The sequence below is a fragment of the Malurus melanocephalus genome, unplaced genomic scaffold (genome assembly GCF_030028575.1).
Source record: "Malurus melanocephalus ecotype Western Australia unplaced genomic scaffold, MMel_1.1 scaffold_272, whole genome shotgun sequence".
Classification (NCBI taxonomy): Eukaryota; Metazoa; Chordata; class Aves; order Passeriformes; family Maluridae; genus Malurus; species Malurus melanocephalus.
The window spans coordinates 688173-712969 of record NW_026623504.1 but is presented as its reverse complement, the minus strand read 5'-3'; the positions used below and the strand labels follow the sequence as shown (position 1 = coordinate 712969).

Below are 24797 nucleotides of genomic sequence, written 5' to 3'. Positions count from 1 at the left end.
GGCTGCTGTGGGCTCCTGCTGCACGGGCTGGGAGAAAGTCTCCTTCCCCGAGCTGTGATGGGCTCCCGCGGGGCTCCCGGGGCTGTGGTGGGGTCTCAGTGCCCGGAGCGGGTCCCGCGGGCCCGGCCCCGCTCCGAGGGAAGGGAGCGGAGGGGAGGCCGTGCTGGGGTTGCCCCCATCCCTTCCCCAGGGATTGGAGCGGTCCCTGCACCTGGGAACACATTTCTGAGTGTTAAAACACCTGTGCCCCGTCACAGCTGAAGGGACTGGGGAGAGGGGGTGGCGGAGCGAGGCTCCGTTCGGTGACACAAACGGAGCGGGAGCGCTCCAAGCGCGGCTGSTCGGGGCCGCGGACAGGCGGTGGCACCGGCACAGCACCGGGGTGGGGGTCCACAGGTACCGAGTCCGGCCTAGAGCGAGCGGAACCCSTCCAGAGATGGGCACAAGCAGCACGGAGGGAGGTGTGACAGATGTGGAAGTTTGTGGTCACTCAAACAGACAAACGCCGTTCTCGGGAGGTTTGGCACRCGGTTGACGTGCCCAGCCTCGCTGCAGCATCAGTTGTGGTTTCGGTGCGATGGGCTCGGCCCTCTCCTCACCGAGCCTCCAGGAACCCCATGCGGTCCCTCGGCGTGCGAACATCCCGGCAGCCCTGCGAGCCGCGCTGCTCCTGTGTGTGCCTCCTCCACCCGAGCCAGGRCGGCTGGCACAAGAACTGCCCAGCCTCGCGTGTGCCTGTCCCTGAATAAGGGGAGCCCAAGGATGATCAGACACCCAGGGCACACTGGCTGCATTGGTTATTTGCTTCTTACCCTCTCCCAGTGTTCTATCACACCTCCACCCTCTTCCCGTCTTCCTTCTTTCCTGCTTKTTGCCACTGGTTTTCATTCATTATCTCTCCTTCTTTCCTAGTCCTTTAACATTTTCACTCGCCTCCTTTTTCTCCTGAGCCATTCAATAAACAAAGCAAGTAGAAGAGAAAAAAACTAAACTTTTCAAGTGGATACCATGCAATACCAACAAAGCATTTCAGCTGTTCCCATGATTCCAATGCCTGTGTATGCCATCTTCTCTTCCCTTTTGTTAGGCTTGCTTACTTAGGCACCTTCTCTGCAAAGTTTAATGTTTTTGCATTATGAGTAATCCCATTTTAGATGAGGAAAGATGACTGTGTGCTAACTAAATTGCTATATTTGTGAACATAAATGATCTTAAATTRCACTCTCGAGGAGCCTCCCCTTCTCCCTGCTGATTTTATGTGTTCTAAGAAGTCTGGCTACTGGGTTTAGGTCTCTAACCTCACTACCTGAAACYAAGGCAGAATTTTCACATAGCTTAGTTTAAATTAATACCTTTCAATAAGAATTCAAGTATGTTCTGAACTAGTCCATGCATCTTTTTAGGCTCAAACCTTATACTGGAAGCTRTGTGGGGACAGGGGCTCCTTACTTTGGCAAAGTGTTCAGTACTACCATGCCCTGAACTCATCTGAGACATTTATGTACTGTAAATTAYAGAAATAACAAATAACTCACTTCAGATAGAAACTTCTGGGCGTTAATTTTCTGAACATAATTGCTATGAAGAGATTCAATAAATCAGATTCAAACACTGCCTTTTTAAAGACCCTTTTTTTTCCCCTTTGAGATTAATGCGACAATCAAAATCCACTGTGAGAATTCTTTTTCCTTTTTGACTTTAATGTCTTCCATAAGCTAAACATATTTCTAAATAAGACTGAAATTTTGCAAGGCCAGAGGAAGCCTTGCGCATCAACACCCAGCAAGTTGGAGTGGCATGAAGCAATATAAAATCATAAAGGCTGTAGTAAAAGCAGTACCCTTGAGAGGTGACTGTCCATGGAGAGAAGAACTGCCCTGAAACTTAGAAAATGCTCAAGGTTTGAGAATTAATGCCAGGCAGCTGTCCAGTTCAACTAAGCATATACAAATCAACTATATCCATGAATATTATTATTTCTCYGTAATTCTGTTAAAGACAAGGCAAAGTTACTAAAGCCTAACAATCATACAGTAATATCTTGTCAGTTATAAAGCATCCAGATGGTTTATTTGAATGGAGTCCAGCAGTRCGTAATCTGAATGTGTGCAAACTACTAAGCCTCCCTATAGCTGAAATAAGTATTTTAGAATATTACTTCAAAAGTAAAGTTTAAATATTTGTCTTCCTTTTGGACTGGTGTGCAAAACACTCTTTTTCCTTACAGTGGCAACTGTAGAAATATTGGCGTATTGTGTATTAATCCCATATGAAAATTGGCAGTGTTTGTGTGGCAAGATGTCAAGCAAAGGTTCCATTTGTTTGTTTTTGTTTTTATCATCCTTGCATATGCCCCACCACAGTGAAATGGGAAAGAGCTCTTCCCTGACGCAGGAGAAGAGCAGAAAGCCCCAGTCATTCCAGACAGGGCCAGTCAACAGCATTCTGGAAGTTACTTATTGCCAGCTGGCATGAACAGGCTCCTGCTCTCCATGGGCTCCCAGAGAGAAAAGGATGGGTGACACACCTGACAAGGGGGAGACACTCAAAAAAAAAAAAAATAGTGACAGCTTTTTAACTAAAACAGTAGGATATTAACTAAAAATAATAATTTTGTTTAGGGAAGACTGAAAGCTCAATAGTGTGCTTYATCTCTTTTCCCTGTAGCCAGACATGAAGGACAAAAATAATTCCATAGATACCACAATGTAAAGATTCCTGGTGGTTTGGTTTTTTTTAATAACTTTTTCCAAGGACTTCACACTTCTACTCCAATGTGAGTAGATTGTASAAAAAGAATGCTGCTTTTTAGTAAAGGACTTGGATTGTCCCTAAAATAAGTAGGAGGGAATAAATGTGAACATAGACTTACAAGGGTCAGAGGTAACTGCAGGTCCAAAATGAAGAATAAAAAATAACTGGAAGATGCATTTGCAATGTACCCTAATAAATAATGAAATGAAACACCTTTTTTTTCTGAATTCCAACCCAACTGGAGTCCRAGTCACAACAACCTTCCCATCCTCAACAATGAAATTTCTCAGGGCCCAATCGAGAGCTCTTAACCTGCCCTAGTGAGCTCTGAATTTATATCCCAAGCATGCAAAGCACTGATGGTGCTAATTCTGAGTAACGGCTTGAAAAGGAAGAAAGAACAGTATTAGTTTTTTGCTGGGTTATTGTTTAATGCCTTGGATTCCTTGGGAAAGAGTAACCACAATTATATTAACAAATGTAGGCCATGACGTGAGAAAGAGACTGAAATTAGTGTGTCATTCTTTGTGCCCACATTTTTCTAGATGCACTCGTACTTGACACTTGTATTCAATTTAGTTCTGACATTTCAGCTGAGGTTTTTTTGGAATTGTGGATTAAAACTTCCCACCTAAACATCAAGGATTTTACATAAAACTGATGAATCTAAATGTCTAAGTATCAATAGAAAAATGATCCCTTCTCTTAGGTGATTAAATGTATTGTATTAATGTGTGCATAACGCAGAATCAATAAATAATGAATTACCACTGATTGTAATTGAATGTTTTCATAATTTTATTGTCAGCCATGATAAATAATCAGTACATTTATACTGCATTAAATTAATTAGTGTGTCATTTCTATTACATACATCAGCAGTGAAGTAATGCAGTGACATCTGTTTCTAATGTTTTAAAGATGTGGTATTCCTTATTAAGTAAAAGGAAGAGTTGTTAGAGGTATTTCCTGTGATTGGCAGTTATACTGGTACAGTCAAAGGGATCAAATAAAGGAACTTGCACTCTTGGCAAATGCTTCATTTCAACTCTTAATGGCAGCAACTAGCTATGATTGGAGTGAATTTTACTTCTTTAGGATTTAAAAAAATCCTGCTTACCTTTCAAGTGAAAGTGACAGCAGATCCTTTTTCCCTAATAGTTGAATCTCTACAGAAGAACCAGGCATCCACATCCATTCCTGTATCCATTTTTCTGCCTCAGTCCTCTGCATACACAAAGGAATTCCCCTGCTAAGTGCTCATTAAAAAGTCTCAGATTAATCCTTTTTTGGCCATGATGTTCTTATGTAAGGGTATCTGGACTATTGGGTCTGTAATCTTTCTTGGAAGTCATAAAATGTGACGTATCTCAGTATTGTGCTGCTGGTCATTATATATACCTGCAACAGAAATAAGAAATTGAGGGGATGTTGCAAACATTGGAATYCAAAAGTGGAAGAGTAGAATAGGAGAAGCAGAATAAATGGAAGGGAAAATAGAGCAAATAAGCATGAATCAAACTGTGCCAGAAGAAGGGCTGGTGTGTGAATGACTACAGGTATTATAAATGGGGTGACCACCTGGGAGAAGGGTGACACAAGTGAAACCCACTGAGCAACAACAGTTGCAGACAACAAAAGAAGTCTGGGATTCTGAATGCTGGCTTTTCCAAGACACACGTGGTCATCCTTAACTTTTCTGYACCATTACCCATCTTTAAAAAGAAAATTGGAAAGTCTAATGTTAGAGCTTACCTGTCTGGAGTTCTCCATCCATAAAGCAGCTTTTAATTTTAATCTTAAATTTTTCATACTAACAATGGCCATCATGACATTTTAGCAAAATAAAAACAGTTCAGACTTACTTCATTCTTTCCAGTGCAAGTTTCATAAATTGCTTCTGACTGATCACTGACTCCTTAACACAAATTTGGGAGGGTATTTTCTGAACAACTGTGCACACAGCGGTTTGTCCCCATGGCTTGCCCTGGACACGGGGAACTGTGCTGGCTTGGTAGAGCCTGTGTAGGCAGGACCGATGGCTGCTCACTGGCAGAGGTTGCACATTTCATACCTGTGTGGTCTGACATTGCTCAGGCTCGGGGTGAGCCTGCACCTCCTTCCATGCACTGAGTGTGACTTGGGGCCTCCTCTTGGGACAGCCCTCCACAGACACAGCCCTAGAGAGCAGCTCTGCAGTTCACAGAACCTGCCATGGGCTCACAGCTCAAGCTTTACATGAGGTATAAAGGATGTGACCATTTACTACAGAGCCWGAGATAACTAAAGCACAAACATACTCTCTCAAACAAGGTCCCATCTACTTTTCCTATTCATCAAAATGTCACTGTGTTAGCACTGGAGAGATGTGACTTGCCATGTTTGGCACTATCACTTTCTGTCTAACAGATGTGTAAATACCTTTTCTGAAAGCCAGCAGTACATTTGTCATATAAAATGAGTGGTGCTTTTAAGYTTGTTCCAATGAAATACATTAATACAAGATGCAGTTGTTGCTAATGATCCCCCACTTTAATTTGGATTTTGACTGAGGAGAGGGGGCAGCAAAATTGCAAAGGCAGGACCTCAGTGGAACAAGGCTGTTTTACACAAGATACAATCATCATTAAGGTTCAGTATTGTTTGTACCCTTTCTTCTTCAGGAAGAAAAATTAATACTATTAGATGTGTATTGAAGTTGAAACACGCTTYAGAAAGCAAAGCACTGTGGACACAATTCCATGTACTCCAATATATTCAGTGAGTCATTATACCCAAATGCTCGTTACAATTCCCAGAGGAACAAGATTAACCTCATCTCTCACTCTCCACATTTGCAGGTCAGTTAAAGAAAGCAAAAGTTTTCCTCACTGTCTGAGCATCTCAGCCCTAATCTGAAGGCACCACCATCTAGTGGGATAAGAAGGTATTTAATTTTCTTTACATTTTTTTTTGTATTTTTAAACATGGCTATCACATTCTACTTCAAGTAACAGAAAAATGTTTGTGGGATATTTTTTTGTTTATACATATAAGGCTCATTTGGACCTTCCATTAATTCATATTTCTGTTTAAACTGCAAAGGATTTTCCAATAAAAATCTTAGGAGTCATTTCCTTGAAAATAGGTTTTCATAAACAGAATTTTGTCAATGAGAAAACCATTTATAGTTATCCAGACTCAGTGGAAGTGTAATTGATTTATTGAATAAGTATTTTCAGTATTTTATTGAATCTACTTTGTGGAAATCCAATTGGCAGAATTATTAATATTGTGAAAGTAATCATCTTGAGCTCATCTTTAAAACCAATATGTATTTTAGGCAGTAAAGATCCATCCGTGCAGTTTTCCATAGAGCCATTAACYGTACAGCTTTTGGTTGTAAGCAGAGTCTGACCATTAAGTCCCATCTAAAATAAATTYCCAACCTGAATGCAAAGCATTCCTTTTACCTTGGCTCTAAGAGTGACCATTTATTGTACTTGCCTGTGCTGGTATCCTGACTGCTACCTTCTCTTACTTGGTTCTCCTTTTATGCATTTCCAGTTGGGCAGGGTAATGGCAGGGATTTCTGTGGGGGAAGGAGAAGAATCAGGGTAAGCAGTGTGTGTTCATTTGTTTGTTTTTAACCACAGAACGTGTGCATCTGCAGCTGCTATCCTAAGATGCCTCCTTGTGTTCAGGTCTCATTGATCTTGTTACAGCATTTCACACACACAGGGATAATTGATTTACATCATTCAGGARTCCAGATATTTTATAAGCATGAGAGTAAATATTAAGAAATTAAAGTATTTTAAAATGCTACCAATATATTGATTTTTTAAAATATCTAAATCAGTAATGACATAATAAAGATTTAAATACCTCGTGACACAGATAATATTTTAGTATTCATAATTTGGGCCTGCTTCTGTTTCCATGGAAGTGAGCAGTATTTTTATCTTAGATACTACTAGACATTTCAGTGTTTTTTACTAACTTCAAATTATAGAAWTGTTATTGACACAAATGGGAATCAATGGGTATTTTGTATTGTACATCAATTTTATGATACTGTTTTTTCAAACACTACATTTCTTCTGAAATCCATGAAGTAATATCAATCTGTGCTGCCAATTCTTACTGAAATCAGTCTGGAGTTGTGAGTAAAAATCAATGGAACTGGTCCAAACTGGTTGTAAATGCCATTTTGATCCTTTGATCCCTMAACCATGTGTCTGGGAGGGTTTGAAGCATCTCACTTAGAATGCAGATTTAAAAATAGGAAAATACTTCCATTTGGGATACTGTTTRCAGCTAATGAAGTCCAGAATGTCATTTTGCTATTTTACCCATCACAAAGCACAACCTGGTGAGGCTGAATCCACAGTAGAATTGAGTYTCTCTGAATCTCAGTCAAAGGAACTCAAAGTGAGACCAGAATCAAATATTTAAGAGCAGGTTTTGTTTTTAACTTGACCAATCCCTGTGTCTCAGTATGTTCTGAGAGCTTTTGCATAAAGTGATAGAATACCATGAAAGAAAMGAGTCTTTCTTCATCTTCAGGGGACATTATTGACTTTATCTACCTTTYTCCCTCTTTCTCACTTTCACGTCAAGGTTGATGTGACATACACTGTTAAACCACAAAGAAATACGTAATCTTACATAAACCTGGCTTTATGTGCTTTAACCTCATTGACTTTTTGATGGAATTACCCTTGACTTGGAGAGGCATAAGGATGATCAGTCCATGAATTGAAAGTACAGGCTGGAACACCTGTGATCATTATTATTTAATGAATAACCATCCTGTAGTTTGAGTTTTTAAAAATTCTTCTTACCCATATTTATAGTGCTAAAACCTGTCAGTACCCTCGGAGATCATGACTCATATCTTTGATTAATATTACGAATTTTAGAGTATTTTGCATTGAGGTGACCAAAAGTATGTCTTCAGAATTTTTTCTAGAGGGACATTTTACAATTTGATTCCATTATAACATTATTTAAAATATACTATGACAAGATCTTCCCTATTTTTTTCACAGGGTCTATGAATATAGAATAAAGCAAGGTTTAAGAGAGACCATGCAATGTAGATCTTGTTTTTCCTAAAATGTAAATGTACTATAGTTTTAAATTTAAAAAATTGAACTGCGAGTTGTATTTTAGATTATGTTAAGTTTTATGTAAATAATAGAATTGAAGAAAACTGCTGAAAATAAAAAAGATGGTTTTGCTTAGAGTGATAGAACTTCAGATACCAAATTTTTTTGCTATTTTAAGAATGAATGCTGATTGAACACATGGTTGTTACTTCAGTTCATTAAATTAGCCAGGGATCCTGGGTTTTTTCCCATTAAGTGAAACTTACCYGAATCCAGCATCTTTCAGTGCAATCCTTTTCCATACAAAATACATGTTAAAAATTCAAATTCCTGGGCATGGGGAGAAATCTTTTGTATTTTGGCCAGAGGTTTCACACAGCTGTGCTGCAACTCATGAGTTGTCAGKCCTTCTGACAATTCCTCTGCCTAACAGCAGCCACTCAGGAAAATCCTTCCAACAGGCTCTCTCTAGTCCATATCTTGGGCAGAGGCATCTAATCTGTGAGTATTTACAGCTCCAAGCATGTTTTTTAAGGTATCTTTCTGTGTAGTGTCATGAACGTGCTTCTAGTCATCCCAAGAAAACAGGAAAGAAGACACCATAACTTAATTGAACAAAGACAAGTAAGGTTTCCGATAGAATCCATCTTCCCTATTCCTATTTAGGGAATTCCTTGTCACGTAGGAAGGCAGCTGAAAAGAGGCTATAAGGAAACTGCCATTTGCAGGACTGCAGGGAGCAATTGTTTCCACAACTCACAGTAACCCTGGTCAGAAAAGGGATTTCAGCACTTGACTCACTAGCCCTTATGGAAGAGTAAAGGAACAAAATAAAATGAAGTAACATGAAAGGTTAAGTTATGGAAGATCAAGCCCTGTTTTTCACAGATGCCAGGTATCAGGAATTGCAGCTATCACACCAGCTATGATGATCCCCTCTGTTGCAAAATGCTATTCATAGTCATTTCCAAGTCATCAGGGAAATGGGAATTATGAAACTTTTATTTTGCTATGCACAGTATACAGCCTTTGTAGTCTTGATTGCTCATCTCTGATTTGATGYGATATAAACTCAGTAAAAAGGAAACTGCTTTCACCAACAGATATTGTGGATCCAAACTGTTCATAACTGCCAATACTGATAGACTCAYACAATATAGATTTACTAGTTGAATACACTCATTTTACTGTAGCAACATTACCAGGGAATACAGAATTAAATCCCAGCTGGATCAGTATCCATATTACTGAAATACAAACAACTATTAGTAACTTTGAAAACCTTTAGGAGCTCAATGTCTAGGTACAGTTCCAGTTTATTAATGGGTTTTTGAAATGATACCCTCATCTGGATGCACTAYCACTTCAATTAGTTCATCTGCTGATTTGTGCACAACTATCCCTGTTTAACATCCCGCATCTGGCTCAAAAGGCCAGATTTAGGTAGCACTTCACTATTTACAACCTCTTTCTTAGGAGCATTTCAAAGTGCCATCCCACACTATCTATGTAGCTGTTTTTCTGTACAATTTGATTACATTTTATTGAAAAAAAATAAGACGTATGTAGTACTTCTATGTTTGACTTCTTTTGAAACATTTTTCCACCTTTTAARAAAATTACAATAGCTTCCCTGAAAAGTTCAGACTGAAAAAAGCAAATGAAAAACCACAAGCACTAAAGCACAAAACAGAAAAGAATTGCACTGACATGTGAAATGTGTTAAAAATTCTTCTTTGAATCAGTCATTTAGACATACAAAGATAATGATGATGATTATGATGACAATAATTATAATCAACTAAAATTTAAATTCATCCATTTTCTTCTATGCAAATACCAATTATATTTCTTTTCTTTAAAATGAATGTGACCATTTTAAGTAGTTATTCTTGCAAATCTTCCTAATAATCTGCCTCAACATTGACAACAGTACAGCATTCTTCTGAAGTGGGGAGGGAAATTTTGTCTCTTCTGGCTTCATGGAAGGGCCAAAATAAGGGTCTTTATATAGAATTAATATTCCCAGTGTGACAAGCTGCAGCCTATTCCTTTATTTATTCCATCAAACAGAGGAGGAAGTGCTGCTCCTTAGGTGCTAAGRAGATACAAAAAGGGGGAGGGATCCTTGTGCTTCCATTAGTTCTGCTTTCTGGGTTCTGAGTCATTTYAGACCCAGAGCTGAAGTTAAGGATAATAGCTCAAGGTCTTCTTGTTCCTCTTARAGATTCTGTGGTGCTGAATGTCTTAGAGAGGTGGTTGTAGCTCTAGGAATAACTACTCTGCTACTGGAGAAATTACCTTACCAAAGAGCTGTCCTGGAAGTATTGCATGGATCTGCAGTCTGCTAAGGTGCACAACCACCAATCCAACATCTTATCCTCAAAAAGATGATGCTAAGACTAAACAAAAAACTTTCTGGTGAGTACTATGCATTACGATTTGTTACATTCAAACCTGAAATTCTCATTCAGACTACAAGATCTGACCTTTTATTGTTTTCATTTTACACATTACCACTCTAAGAACACACAGCCTGGAGTATACCCTGTTATCAAGGCAATGGGGTTGAAATTCAAGTTGCAGATATGCTACAAAGCTCAGTTGCATTGCTCTCTGAAAATAGATTAAAATGCAACCATCTCATACAAACATTAAATACTTCAATATAGCTGGCCCACATAGTGTTTATAGTGGGAGCATTCTTTTCCTAGACATATAGTTAAATTAAAGTTTAATAAGTGCAATGTGGATGTCTTTTTTCTGCAGAAGAAAARGCAGCATTTAAATGGAGTGTGCTATGTTTGGATTAATGAAAAATGGATGTTAAATCCTAAGTGTCCATCCTGAATTCTCAAAAGCATCACACATACATACAGTCTGGCACCAGTTTACAACTTTTAAAAGAAAAACAAGAGCTATACTCATTTCTGTGAGCAAGCTAAGTATAATCTCATTTCAAATGCCTTAAAAATTTCAGTGCACCACTGTTGCTACTCTCTGGCTTTAGAATCCTAAACACAGTATTTTAAACACAAAACTTGCTTGAACTGTAATGTTGGGAGGAAAATGCTCAATAAGGGAACCTTTCTGTGTAGGGGTTTAGTAAATCTACTTGTTAAATGTAAAAGGTGATTACACATACTCCTGGTTTATAAGCTGATGGCAGCTCCCCCCGGCCCTGTGTACCCTCAATAATGTTAAATTTTCACCACTGCAGCAGCAAAGCCCAAACTAAATCTCTGCTCTTATACAGAGCTCCAAGTGGGGCACTGACAGACCCAGCATTGGAACTAAGGCAAATCAACCTCCAACACTATTTCCTCTCAAAGTAGGAATAGTGTTTGCTTTATCATTTTTATTCACCTGCTTCCATAATTTCAAATTGCAGTTGTTATATTAATTTGATTTTTTTAGCAGTGTTGTCACTGATTTCCTGCTTTACCTGGAAGTCAGTCCCTGGCTGTTACTCACTTCTAACTTTCAGAGGTCTCTTGGCTACAGTTTGGTGTTGGAGTCCTTGGTGACACGTGTGTCTTCACAAGAATCCCAGCTGGCAAGAAYTCATTTCAGCTGAGGCCTTTATGGTCTTTTGTTTATGGTTTCTCTGGTGAAGTCTGGGCAAAAATACTGCATATGAGACACATCAATTCACTTAACTTTATGGACTACTTTAAACCCTTTTAATTATATGATAATATTTATGGGAAGTTTCCTAAGGGACCTTTATCAGTTTCAGAACTTAAAGTCTTGCTTTATCCTCTCTTTTCATTTTCAGCCAGGTGCCATTTATGATTTTCAAGCCTGGAGAACACTGCTGTTTAAAAAACACTCAATAATCTTGCACTTGTCATCCTCCTCAAACAGGGAAATGCAAGAGTTCCACTCTGTGGTTGGCTTATTTTGTTTCATATGCTGTATCATTCATCTCTCAGACTAACTCCTGGTTTTCTTCAGTATTTGTATGYGCAGATTTTAAAATACATATATACAAATTAATTGAAATTAAATAACTACTCCTATCTCCTGTTTAAGGCAATACACATTTCACCTTCAACTGTAATTATGGTTCATTAATCAAACTGAAAAAAGACCACGATGTAGAGGCTGAACTTTGCATGGTAAAACTTGTGCTGCTGTAATGAAGTAGGAATATGCACTAATGGSTGAAGGATCTGTATTCATAAATTGGCAACAAGTCAAAAGAGATGAATAAAAGAAATTCAATATATAAAAGCAGGGGAGYATTTCCAGAGAAAATAGATTAATTTCTTACATAAGCCACAGTCTTCCAGATGTGTTGGAAAAGGTACAGTTTTCCTAAACTCAGAGAGCACAAGTCTGAAAACCTTACTATGCAATAAAACTGYTCCAAGTAATATTGCAAATGAAATAAGGCAGTAACTGAGTGTCATTAGACACACTTGTCCATCTTTACTCAATCTTCCTTAAATCTTAATAAATCATAATCTTACTGAATCTTGATTTATCACACAACTTTATACAGCAGTCTTATATATCCAATCCATTTATTCTTCTCTGGTGTTGACTGACACTTTCTGAAGTGTCATAATTGACCAAGACTTTTAGATGCTGCCATATACAAATAGTGGAATTGCCAGGACAGAAAGCATTTAACTCTGCCCTGTGGCGTCCTGAATTTCGAGCCAACCTGAATTTTTGGGCTGCTGCTATGGCATTCTCCTTCTTCCTAGACATACCTAGTTTTAGAAAACCCATTAAAAATCATAGGTAGTCCTTAATKTAGGTGTAGTGGAACTTTCTTTCCATGCTCTGCCAGTTACACTGGGCAGAGCAGCCTGATCAAAGCTATGATCCTGGTTTTTTTTCTCCTCTGTGCTCCTTTTGTACAAGATAATTTTAACTGCCATGAGCGACCTACAGAATTTTTGCARAATGTCATTAATTAAAGATTGATAAAATACTCTTTGCTTTGCATGGTTACAGAMGTCAAGTGATATGTAATTCTCTTTCCAGTCTCTCTAAGCAATCCTGTAATTTACACACACCTTAGTAATCAAAAGGGCAACTTCAAAATGTGTTTCAGTACTCCTTAGGTAGAGAATGTGGGTTTAATTATTCAGAGTTTTWAAAATATATTCAGGTCACTGATCTACCAAAGCCTGTATCAAAAGAATATTCATACCATCCATGGGAACTGAGTGCCTACATCTGACTGAGAATTTGCAGTTTAGGTCTAATGCCTGTAAATAACACACAAGTTTTATGGGCACAAATGGGACTGACCACTGCAAGCTGTGAGAGGAAAGAAAACTCAGATAGTGGTAAAATAGAGGAAGTTGGAATAAAGGTTGACTGAGAGTTTAGAATAAATTTGGAAACAAGTAATTTTTTCCTAACCATGCCTGGCTGTGGCGAGGCTGTTGCTGTGGTTAATGAACAATCAGGGTGCTGCATGCGTGAGTGGGTGCCAGTTGTGCAACTGCAAACTCCAGAGGAAAACCACGCAGAACTGCAGCAGCACACAAACATCTCCTCGCTGCCTGAACTAATGAGCCATTTAGCTGGGATAAATCAGGTTATTCACTGGATGTTTCAAGCAGCTAATAGGCCCGATCCTGCTGCTGATCCTTATTCAAACTGGTACTCAAGGAGAATTAAATTCTGTATCCATTGAGGGAATAATAGAATGAATAATGAGATTGCACACGTGAAATCACTGCAGGATGAAGAGACTACATAACTGAAAAAAATTAAAATTCATCATAGTGAAGCATTTGCTGTTTGTTTTTTGGAGGAAGAAACATTTGATCAAATAGAGGGAGACTAGATTTTGAGATAACTAGAAACTCCATCATTCCAATGCTGATTCTTCCTRATTTTTTGGGGGGCTTCAGTATTCCTACCTGGGAAAATAAAAACACTTCCAGAGCTTATGAGACTTTGCTGAGATTACTGTACTTCTGAAAAGCATTTTGATAGAGTTAGATATTAACTACAAAGACTTTAAATAGTGGTAGTTCTATGAACATGTGAAAATCCCAAATAAAAAGTATAAAGTAAAACATGTTTTTATGAGAGATGTTTTGGTTGAATTCAAAGTTGGGAAAGTTGCTCACAGAAAAAGGATTTAGAACTGCTAAAAGTGGGATCTTACAACTGATCTTTGTGTGTCTTTCTGAACTGCCATTGCTAAAAATTCTGYATAAATCCTCTGCAACATAGGATTGTGAATTACTTCATAAAACATAGGGAAAAAAATAATTTTTTATTAAATGCTTAAAAGAATTACATTTAGTTTTTCAACATGCATTTTGGCAATTCTAATTGATGAGACCTAGTTTAACAAAATATAGAGAAATTCAGTAATCAGGGCACAGGATGTGCAGTTTAATTATGTTGGTGTGCATTTCTATTTGTTTCTAATGTAGAGGATCTATTGGTAAAATGAATGCCCATTTTGTGGTCTGTTATGCAGAAAATGTTTAATCCAGTGTTTGATTTACTCTGTTAAATCTTCTTTATTGAATGTGCTTATTCATCCATGCAGAATTGGGTATGCTGCTTTCTGTTAATATGACATTGCAATTAAATAGCTAAAGAGAAAAACATGGCAAGACATTTTCTCAAGGTCCRTGAAATTCTCATAAAAATTATTCATACTTACATATTTCACTTCTACATTTGCTGATACTAAAAATGAAAACTACTGAGAATTATTTTGGTGGTGTGTGGGATTGACAAACCTTGCAGCTCAAGATCCTGAATAATCATTTTTGTCAAATAAATAGTACTAAGGATTTCTGGTCCAGTGGATAATGACTGTCATCACGAAATAGGATTGCACTGATTGCATCTTATGAATGAAGCTAACAGGAACTCACARCACCAAACAACAGCATTTTGTGGTGGGATAAATACTTAAGCACTTGAGAAACAGTAAGACATTGACAGTGAAATAGCTCTGCTCCAGTGCAGTCCTAGAATTATATTGAAYAGTAACAAAAGGGTTTCGTGATGATGTTACACTTTCCTGAGTGTGCCTTCCCTCAGTAGGAAAAGGATGTGCCAGGGGAGTTTGTCTTATCTCATCTAACYAATATAGTGATGCTTTGTTCCTCAGCACAAGACATTTAGGTCAGGGATGATCAAGCATTGTGAGAATTTTGGAGCCATATTTCTTTTAGATTTTAAAAAGTAGAAATGACAGTTTCATCCACAGAATTGCATGGGAGCTGCAGAATGGAAGTTTTAATCAAAACAGTTGGAACATAAGTATAAGAAACATAAGACTTGAACTTACTCCTTTTCTATCTGAATTCATAACTCCTAATTTTCTCTGTTATGTATTTATCAGTGCAGTGACCAAGTGCTGATGTTTAAATCTCTCTTTTTTGTTTTTGCACTGTTGGATGTTTCCTGCTAGACTGTTTTCTGTGCTGCACTCAGCTCTAGCACGTCTGGCARTACCACAGGGGGAATGCAGCCTCTGGTTTCCATTAGTCACTTTTTACTATTTTCACTATTCTTTTGCTATGTGAACAAGGAGCTTGTAATAAGGTGTTAACAGGCTGCTAGCTGGTTTATTGTTGGTATTTAAGGTGCTAAGACTTTAATATAATCATACACAATGAATAATATTAAGAGATTAGTTTAAAGCCATATAAGCCATTAAATGTAAAATAAAAACTTTCCAGAAATTTCCAGCTTACTTTGGCACAGGTGTCCCGTGCTGGATTCTTTTGCCTACATTGCTGTATCTGGCTTTTTCAAATTGGTGGTTTTAGTCTTGCTGTTCTTGCACTCAGATTGATGTTATGGGAGGGATTACTCTGAACCAGGATATTCTGCGTTTTACCAAATTCCACCTTCTTTTCTTTGTAAGGTGAAGGAAGAGGCTGAGGAAGACTAAAGTGTGGCTTTGGGCTTCAGATGGAAAGAGTTAATTGTTGAGTTGAAAAGAGGATTTTGCATGCAGAGAACRTAGTACAATCAAACACATAATATGGCTGTTAATTAACAAGAACGTAAGATTAATCACTGATACACTTTCTAACTAATAGTAACATACAAATAAATTTCTTTTTAAATCTCTGTTTAACGTGGCGGCCAAAGGAAAAAAACACTGCAGTTGGGAGTAAGGGAAATTTTTGAAATAATGATGGAAATATTTCCTTGTATATATTAATAAGGAGCAGTGAGCAACAACACTGAAGAAACAACAGAAGTTGTTTTGGAAACAGTGAACATGCAGGGGAAATAACGAAAGTSAAATCTGATGTTTTTGAGGAAATGATCATCCAAGAAACTTCAGTGGAATTCACAGAACCACAGGATGGTTTGTGCTGGAAGGGACCTTGAAGCCCATCCAGTGCCACCTCCTGCCATGGCAGGGACACCTTCCACTGTCCCAGGGTGCTCCAAACCCTGTCCAGCCTGGCCTTGGACACTTCCAGGGATCCAGGATTTAAGATTTCTAGCAATTTGGAACAGCCCAGCTTTTCTGGGCACCCTGTGCCAGGGCCTCACCACCCTCACAGAGAAGCATTCCCTAGTAAAGACTTTCTTCTTCAAATCGATCCATAAAATTATACAAAAACATGCCTGCATTGAAKCGATCTGCGTTTGGCTCAGTAGGTAAAATGCCGCCTCGTAACTCTATTTTAGAAGCTTACTGATGGATGTAGCTGTCTATGCATGTTATGTTTCCTGCTGCATCCCGCAGCATTCCTGCAGGACAGAAAACGGCTCGTTCTGTGGATGAGCAGGGCAKGCGAGGGGTGGTGAGGCYGAGGGGCCGGCRGGCTSCGGGGGGACACRGCGGGGACACAGCGAGGACACCCCGGGACACTCCCGACCCCTCCAGCGCTCCCTGAGGGCTCCGCTCCCTCAGGCGGAGGGGGGGCGGGGCCGCCCCTTCCGCGCGCCCCCGGAAGCCCCGTAGCCGTTCCCGCCTTTTCCGCCGGCGGCGGCGCGCCCGTGACGGCGCCTCCCAAGATGGCGGACAACCTGCCCACAGAGTTTGATGTGGTGGTGGTGGGCACCGGTACGGGGCGGGACGGGCACGGGGGGAGCGCCGGGCCCTGGCAGGGGTCAGAGCTCGAAAGGGTGGCGGGAGGATGCGGGTCCCCGGCTGAGGGGTGGCAGCGGCGGCTGGGGAGAGCGGGCAGGGTGTGCGGGTGGATGATGAGGTATGTGCAGGGACGGATCCGTGACACGGGGGGGGACATTCCCGCACTCGCAGCCCGCTTTAGGTGAGTCACTCACAGCAGCTTTAGGGCTGCTGCTAACACTTAAATGGCCACCTTTGCTTAGAAGTGGAGGTGTCGCGGAGCCCTGTGAGGGGCTGGCTCTCGGAGGGGGTAGCCAGGCCCCCGGCTCTGTGACCGGCCACAAACCTCCTGTCCCCCCACCTGAGATCAGCGGCTCCTTTGGTGCCTCAGAAAGCCTTTTGTGACTCTGTTTCCCTTGCCAGCCCTTATTCCCGAAATACCATCCTTTTGGTCCGGTTTGCCTTTGTGCACGGAAAATAGCTCTCAAGACCTGAATTTCTGTTTCATTGCAGTACATATGCTATAAGTTGATAATATATTTTTTGTCGTATCCTGCAATACAAGTAGTTTTAAATCTTCAAGGTAGTTTTTCTGGTTGTTAGGCTTGTAAATAACACACAGCTTTTTTGAGTCTTGCTCATTAAAGCACGTCTCTGCCTGTGAACAATCAGACACTTAATTCTAATCTTTCTGCACTATCTGTATCCTTTACAAGTTCATACTGTTTAGGTGAATAACGATGGAGACTGGAATGTCTCATTGTAACTTGCCACAATGTAACTAAAATAGAAGTTTTAAAATACTCCTTCAGAACTAAGATTCTTGTTGTTTGTGTATTAAAATAATCTTGAAGTATTGAAACAGATTTCTGTTTGTAGAACCCAGTGACCTGGTTCAGTCTGGTTTTGATAAGCTCTCCCACCTTACGTTCAGCATTGAGTTCTATAGTCTTAAAATGCATTGATAGTTTATAGGTCCCAAGTTAAAAGTCAGATTTTGTTTGCCTTTGTAGAGAGCTCATGGTGTTATTTGAAGCACAAATTATTCTCTGAGCTAAATTCACTGAACTATTGCTTTATTTGGCGGTGTTGATTGGTATTCAAGATGCCTTTTTGCCCACCTGTAGAGAGTACTGCTATAACTAATTCCAAGATTCTCAGAATTCTTCACTTCAGGAATTACTTTGTCTTTTCTTCACATTACTTTTTACCAAGAAAATACATAAGTRTTGATTAACACTGGTAACTGACTGGGGTTTTTTAAATTTGTATTAAATTTGTCACTATGGAAGATTGKTCAGAGTRGAACATTCAACTGCCTTCTCTTTAKGAAGTGATTCCTGAGGGAATATTTTAGCTTAGTCYTCAACTCTCTGGTTTCTGATGCTGTAACCAGTGCTGAGTGTACTTTTGAATATCTAATTGTCATACCATAATAACTAGAATGTTTGTCTTTAATGGTATTTTTAATGCATAGTAGTAATTACATTAATTTCTGCATGTGTGGCCTTTGCTGGTTTTATAACTTGTGCATCTATAAATTTAGTAATTAGACTGAGTGGTAACATCTGATTTGGATTTGTTTTTATTTCAGGCTCATTTAACTATTTCCCTGTGTTAAGCTTAGTGCAAATGGARCCTCACATTAAACTTTAGTCATCAATGCTTCATTTAATGTCTAGGTTCAATTAATTCATCAATATTTCTATGGGAAAAGGAAATTCTCTTTTTGAAGAAACTCCTTTTCCTTAACTCAGATTAGATATTTTCTTGCATGAGCAAGTTTAGAGCATGACAGATGTGGGTACAGAAATACTCATCCTGGTGGGTACAGTTGTTAAATAGAGAAATTCACAGGCAAAACATTCAGCAGYGTTTGGGCCCGGCAAATGCCAAGATTTGCAACCTTGTGGCTGTGCAAAGTGGTGTGGATACAGGTGCAGGGTCATGTTTACCTTGGAATTTCTTCAGTTCATTGGATTGTATTCCGTCTTGACTTCTTGTCTCTGGCATTCCCCAGGACTTGAAAGTTGTAAAGGATATGGCTCTTTAAAGGGTGTTGTATTCACAAGTTTGTCTGCCAATAATTCTAATTTTTTTTCTAAAAAAGGAGTTATTCTTTATAAAAGCAGTCACAGTAAATATTCTAGTTCTATGCAATTTTCTTTCCATTCTGGTTTTCAGTGGTTATAAATAACACATGAAATGACTTTCAAGGTAGAAAGCAGGAATGCATTTTGAAATATTCTATAAAATAAAGAGTGATTTATGGTTTCATATGATTTTGGCTGAAAGCACTCGGGCTTTGCCAGGTCATCAAAGTCCTGTCAGGAGAATCTATTATTTATTGTTCGATATGCWGGGAGTGGTGTAAGTACTTTATGTTTATCTTATGTAAGTGTAGTGTGTTAGGAAAAATCACTTCCAGRTACTAACACAATTTTTAAAATATACCTTGAAAAACTAACCCAAATATTACAGATGTGAATTTTAAAGTAAACACTGAGGATTGATTTTTTTTTTAAATAACAATTCCTAATGGTTTTATTGTTGCTGGATATTTTTAGAATATGCCAGAAATGTTTTTCCAGTACATCTTTTGGGCTGATATTTTGGTTAYGTTACCTTATATAACTGCACAGTCTTCAGTTTATATCAGCAGCTATTTAGAGTTGATGAAAGCTCAATGGAAAACCAGCTGAAGATGGATATTTTTTGACGTCAGTGGTCATTGTGGACTAACACAGTGGCACTGACTTGTAATGTTGATGTCTGGGAGGAGGAAATAGACCCATGTTTTTACAATCATTTGTAGATAAGTCATTGCCTGATCGTGTGAATGTCAAACAAAATGAACACTGACTCATAGCCCTGTCCCATGTCGTGTGTGTGTGTGTGTGTGTGTGTGTGTGTACCTTTATGTTTTTACTGATTCGTTTTTTTTTGAACCTGGCTAAAATTGTTCTGGCTTTCAGCTTGGATTTTGGGGTGTAGCAGAGGTGCTGTGATAGCCTTCTGGGAGGTTTAGGCTCCCACTGGTACCTCAGACAGGTTTCTTTCCCGGATACTGTGCAATGTCCCTGGTTGCTCTTGTGAGCAAACTCATTGTTCTGTGAACTCTTTGTTGTCCTTCTCAGCCTGTTTGTGTTCTGCAGGTTTTCCAGATTATATTGCTGAGCTTACAAAATCAGAGCCTGTAGGACTCCTGTGACCCTACTGTGAAAAATACAGAGTAGGTCATCTGCATATCAAGGTGAAAAAGTCCTTTAGAAAAAGGCTTAGCAAGGTACTTTGAAATTCTAGTCTGAATGAGGAATAGTTGAAACRCCAGGTTTGTGTATCCCAGTAGGAAATGTGGTTCCACTGCTGGAGAATGGACACAGAGCTGGGGTTCAGTGCTCCTGCAGGGGCTCCTCTCTGGGGCTCTTGTACACTGAGGCAGTGCTGGAGCACCCTGCGAGAGCCCCTGGTGGTACCCAGGGAACTCCATGGAACTGCTAAGGCTTTCTACATATCCTTCTGTGAAATGCTTAAAAATGTGTAAGGAGCAAGGACAGTAAGCCATCTGCCCATGGGGAAGCAGAAAAGGAAAAACTTGCGTGAAAATAAAACTTACCAAAAAGAAACTCTGAACGTTTTGTAGTGAGCTCCTCCAGAGTCAGCTGCTCTTCTCTGCTTTGAAGTTCAGATGCAAACAAAATTTATTGCAGCTGGTCAACTGTCTGACTCTAGAAGATTGTTTTGAAATTGTCTGTGTTCCAACATTTTTAATATATTTCCCTTCAACATTTTATATTATGAAAAAGCCACTTGTGATTTATTTAGTAGATAGAGTGAAGCAAATTAAACATTTAAGCCTTTTCAAGATGAATCTTGTGTAATTCAGTAAAAACTTATCAGCTGGATGACTGCAAAACAGTTTGCAGTGAACAGCTCGGGAGCAAAGATGCTTCCACAGATATGAAGCTGTTTAGTTTATAAATTGCTCAGGGCAATKATTGCATCCCTTTCAAGTCACTGCAAGAGGCAATGCAGCACTAGAGCAGCAAGTACAGCTGCTAAGCAGGAGACACAATATGTAAGCCTAAAAACTAGTTTTTTATCACACTGAGGTGTGATATTATTTTGTAAAACTTTAGAAGTCAGTTGGCTTTTAAAATTGAAGGAAAAAGTTTTCCACTTTAACAGGTATCTCARATTTTTTTTGTATTGAAACACAATAGAATTGGTTATTTGATAACTAAATAATGTGTAGCTGATKMYGCTATTTCTTTTTTACTTCTAAAAYACTWTTCTTAAAAATGAGAGTATGGCTGATTTTGTTTCATAGGGGAGCTCCAAAAATTCATGTAATGGAGATTATCCTGGTCAGAGGTTAYTGGAAAAAAMCASATGCAGACTTCAAGGTCAGCTTGCMGCAGCCACCTCTGTAAGATTTATTGAGATTAATCTGCCTGTTATGTGTCCAAGAAGGCTGGGCTGGAGACAGTGCTCAGAGTGGCCGTGAGAGCAAGAGGGTATGGTACAGAAAAACCTTTTTGTTCCCAAGACTGTCTTGAAGCTGGTGTTTGTGCTGGCTGCCTGCTGGGAGCCCTTGCTCTGTGCTGCAGTTGGTTCTGAGGCAGCCCTCAAGTCTCTCTCAGCAGTTTCCAATGCATAATACAGAAAAGTTGGTCCTACAAAMCTCAGTTTCAACTGAGTGCTGAAATAGCCATGCCAACATGTTTGTTAGTATAATTAGATCCTAATTAGTATTACAATTTGGTCTGCTTGCCATTTTCCTTCCAATGGGAAGCCAAATGCAGGAGGACATGGGTACACTTAACCTTGTTCCTGAACCAGTATTAGAAAGACTCATGAGTTGGTTCACTTTGTTCCAGTGAGGCAGTGAGTGCATTGCCTGCAGGATTGTGCCAAGTACCCCTTATGAAATCCTACGTGGGAGAACATGTTAGCAGTGCAGAGATCACTGAGGAGTAAAATTGCTGATTTTATACCTACTTTTATATCTGTGTGCAAATGGAATGCTCTACCTCACAGAAATTTTAAATTAATATTTTCTTGAGAGGCCATAGAGGCTGATTTAATACTGCATCTGATAAATGGGGGATTAGTAAGTGGAGAAAGAAGGCCATGGCTTTAAGGAATGATAATGGAGATTCTGACTGGTAGTAACCAGTCCTCCTTCAAGAAGGAAAACTCTTTATCCTTATTTTTCCTGCTGAGAGAAATGAAGTGCAGGACAATTTAACATAATGCAAGTATTTCACATGTAAGCGTTCTAAGAGGGAAATATGAAAGAGCCAGGAAGCACAGAAAATGTTTATATTTCTTGGTAACAAGCACTGCTATTTCTGAATCGTTTCTGTCTCAAATACAAAGAGCTCTGAGTCAGCACATTAAATTGATACAAGAATTATATGGATTCCTAATTCATTGCCATAAATCCCTTTTATGCTGCCAGATGTTTACATATAACACACTATACTCTGGATCTGTTGCTGCTTTCTTGTGGTTGGATCATGCAATTCCTGTTCARACTTCTTATTTCCTGTTAATACCATTGCAAATCTGAAAACTGTTTGGATTTGTCACCTTATTTCAGAAAATGTTCTTTTGCAGTAGCTCTTTTCAGATGTTTCAGATACAATTAAATGGGTGCTGTCTTTCATAATAACTAATATGTGTAATACTTTAGTAGGGACATAGGGATTATGAATTGTACTAGAGGGGAAATACGATTCAGTGATTTGATGAGTTTSATAGTACAATCTTAGAATTTTTTAACAATAATCTAGGAGGAGATGTAGATTCTCATTTAAATCTTGCTGTTCATGGTGATCTCAGAATCTGAATATAAAGTTCAGAAAGTTTTACAAAGTTTAGAAAGCTTTACAGAAAGTTTACAAATAGGAACAGTCTAAAAATACATATTTCTCTGTTACTGAATCATTTGAAGGGGACCTATTTTGCACAACTCTCTGAGCATCCGGTAGGAGAYAGTTCAGTTTTCCATGCTATCATTTTATAAATTGCTATTTCTGTAAGCAGACTTTTCCAAGTTAGTTTTTTCTTAGACAGAAAAGGACTATCTATAATTGTTTATTAATGTTCTGTTTACCARAACCTTCTTTCTTGGAAAAGGCTTTTGTTCAGTGACCACCATGCAGGTAACATGTAGGAGTAATCTGCATTTGACAAAGCTGCCTCTTTTGCCCTTGTTTCTGTTGRAGAAGAGAATTCAGAAACTGATGCCATAGCACAATCATATTTCTTGGGTTTCCTGAGCTGTTGTTACTCAAGAACAAAGGATGTCCTGCTCCATCAGGTTGTTGGGAGCCTCTCCAAAAGCTGGAATGCACAGGCCTTGCCTTCCAGCTGCATTCCCACTCTTACCAGTGGGTGTGTGGGGGGCCACAGTGTCTTAGAAGCACAGGGTTGGTGAAGAAAATTGATGCCAGCTTTCAAAAGCGAGGAAGCTAATTCAGGGAACAATTTCATCCAAGGTTAATGGAAGAACAGACCTCCAACACAGTATCAATTGGATCAAGCTTAAAGCAATCAGTTATGCCCTGGTAGCTATAACTCGGCCCAGGTCAGCCAGGCAGCACTGGTGATGTTTTACAACACTTTCTCAGTGGCTTTTATCAATAAGGAAGGAGAAACAAGTTTCTCAATTCCATTTCTAGAGTAATACTCTCTGTGCCCCGATGAAGGAAAGAAAAGCTTTTTCAGGAACTCYAAACAAAGAGTAGTTGTAGATTCTATTCCAGATAGTTTATAGGGGGAGCGAAATGAGCCATATATAATGATACGGGGGGACAGCTGAGTGTGGGTTTTCCCATAATGAGTGTGTGCAGCCAGGATCTCATGTCAGTTTTGAAGTGTGTGCTGCACTTATGTATTTTCTCCTTGTGTCCTTGGTCACAATGGTCTGTGTTTTGAGTTCTTGTTTCCAAAAGTTCAGCTTGTAAGACTGTTGGCCTTTTGAGGCTGTGAAACAAATGTCCGAGGAACTGCTGCAACTGTTGTGCTTTTTCCCCTTCCACTTCAGTCTGTGCAGTTGTACCAGTGCAGCTGCTTCTGGTGCTGCTGTAAATCAGATCAGCCAAACACTCCTTTCACTTTCTTTAATCTCATCCCTTAATTGAATACATGRTCTAAGTGTCTCTTARTACCAGTCCCTTAGAGTTTTAATTRYTGTTCCTGAATTACTTGCTTAAACACCCAACAGATCATTTAAAAAGAGATTGCAGGGAAGTTGGTGCCWCAGAGCTTCTTAGCTGGTGAGCTGTCCTGCTTTTCTGAACCTGCTCTGGAGTCCCRAGGCATCTAACTGGGCATGTGAAATCTGGTGAGTGGGAGCAGACATTACAGAACARCCCTGATCTATTTATCAAACTCCASTTGGGAGGGATCCTGTGCCATTCCAAGCTTCTATTGCTGGTAGAGATATCACCAGTCTTTTGGTGAGCAYTTTTGTTACATATTTTTTCTAAATATAGTGAAAACATACCAATTTGATAGAGTGTAATTGGATAATGTGGGAGATTTTGACAGGGATACGACTCTAAGGACAATTACAGTATTTATATCAAATACTTTGAACAAAAATGCYCTCAGGTAACACCTGTCTGTATTACCAGGGGTGTGGTTACAGGGCATCCCACTAAACAGGGGCTCATAATTGTGCTGGCAAGTACTCAATCTGGTCATGATAGCAGGGTATGTCAAGGAGACACTGGTGCTAGGCTTTAACTCAGTAGTGTTTGCAAGTAGTATGTGCCATGCAGTTGTTAAAAAAAGAAAAAGTTGGATTCAAGAAGCTCAGCAAAATGTTGAAGAGCACTAAATAGTGTTCATTATTTTAGTAGAATGAGACTGTTAAAATTTCAGTAGCTCATGCTGTAAAATTG

The 24797-nt window shown here is 39.2% G+C and overlaps 1 protein-coding gene across 1 annotated transcript in view; it reads left to right on the top strand.

Moving 5' to 3' along the window:
* Positions 1–16789: 16789 nt before the first annotated feature.
* Positions 16790–24797, top strand: part of CHM (CHM Rab escort protein) — a 47304-nt gene continuing 39296 nt past the window's right edge. Inside the window, exon 1 of the mRNA XM_057376191.1 lies at positions 16790–16875. Coding sequence (XP_057232174.1) covers positions 16827–16875 — 49 coding nt within the window. The 5' untranslated portion in view covers positions 16790–16826. The remainder of the gene's footprint in view (positions 16876–24797) is intronic.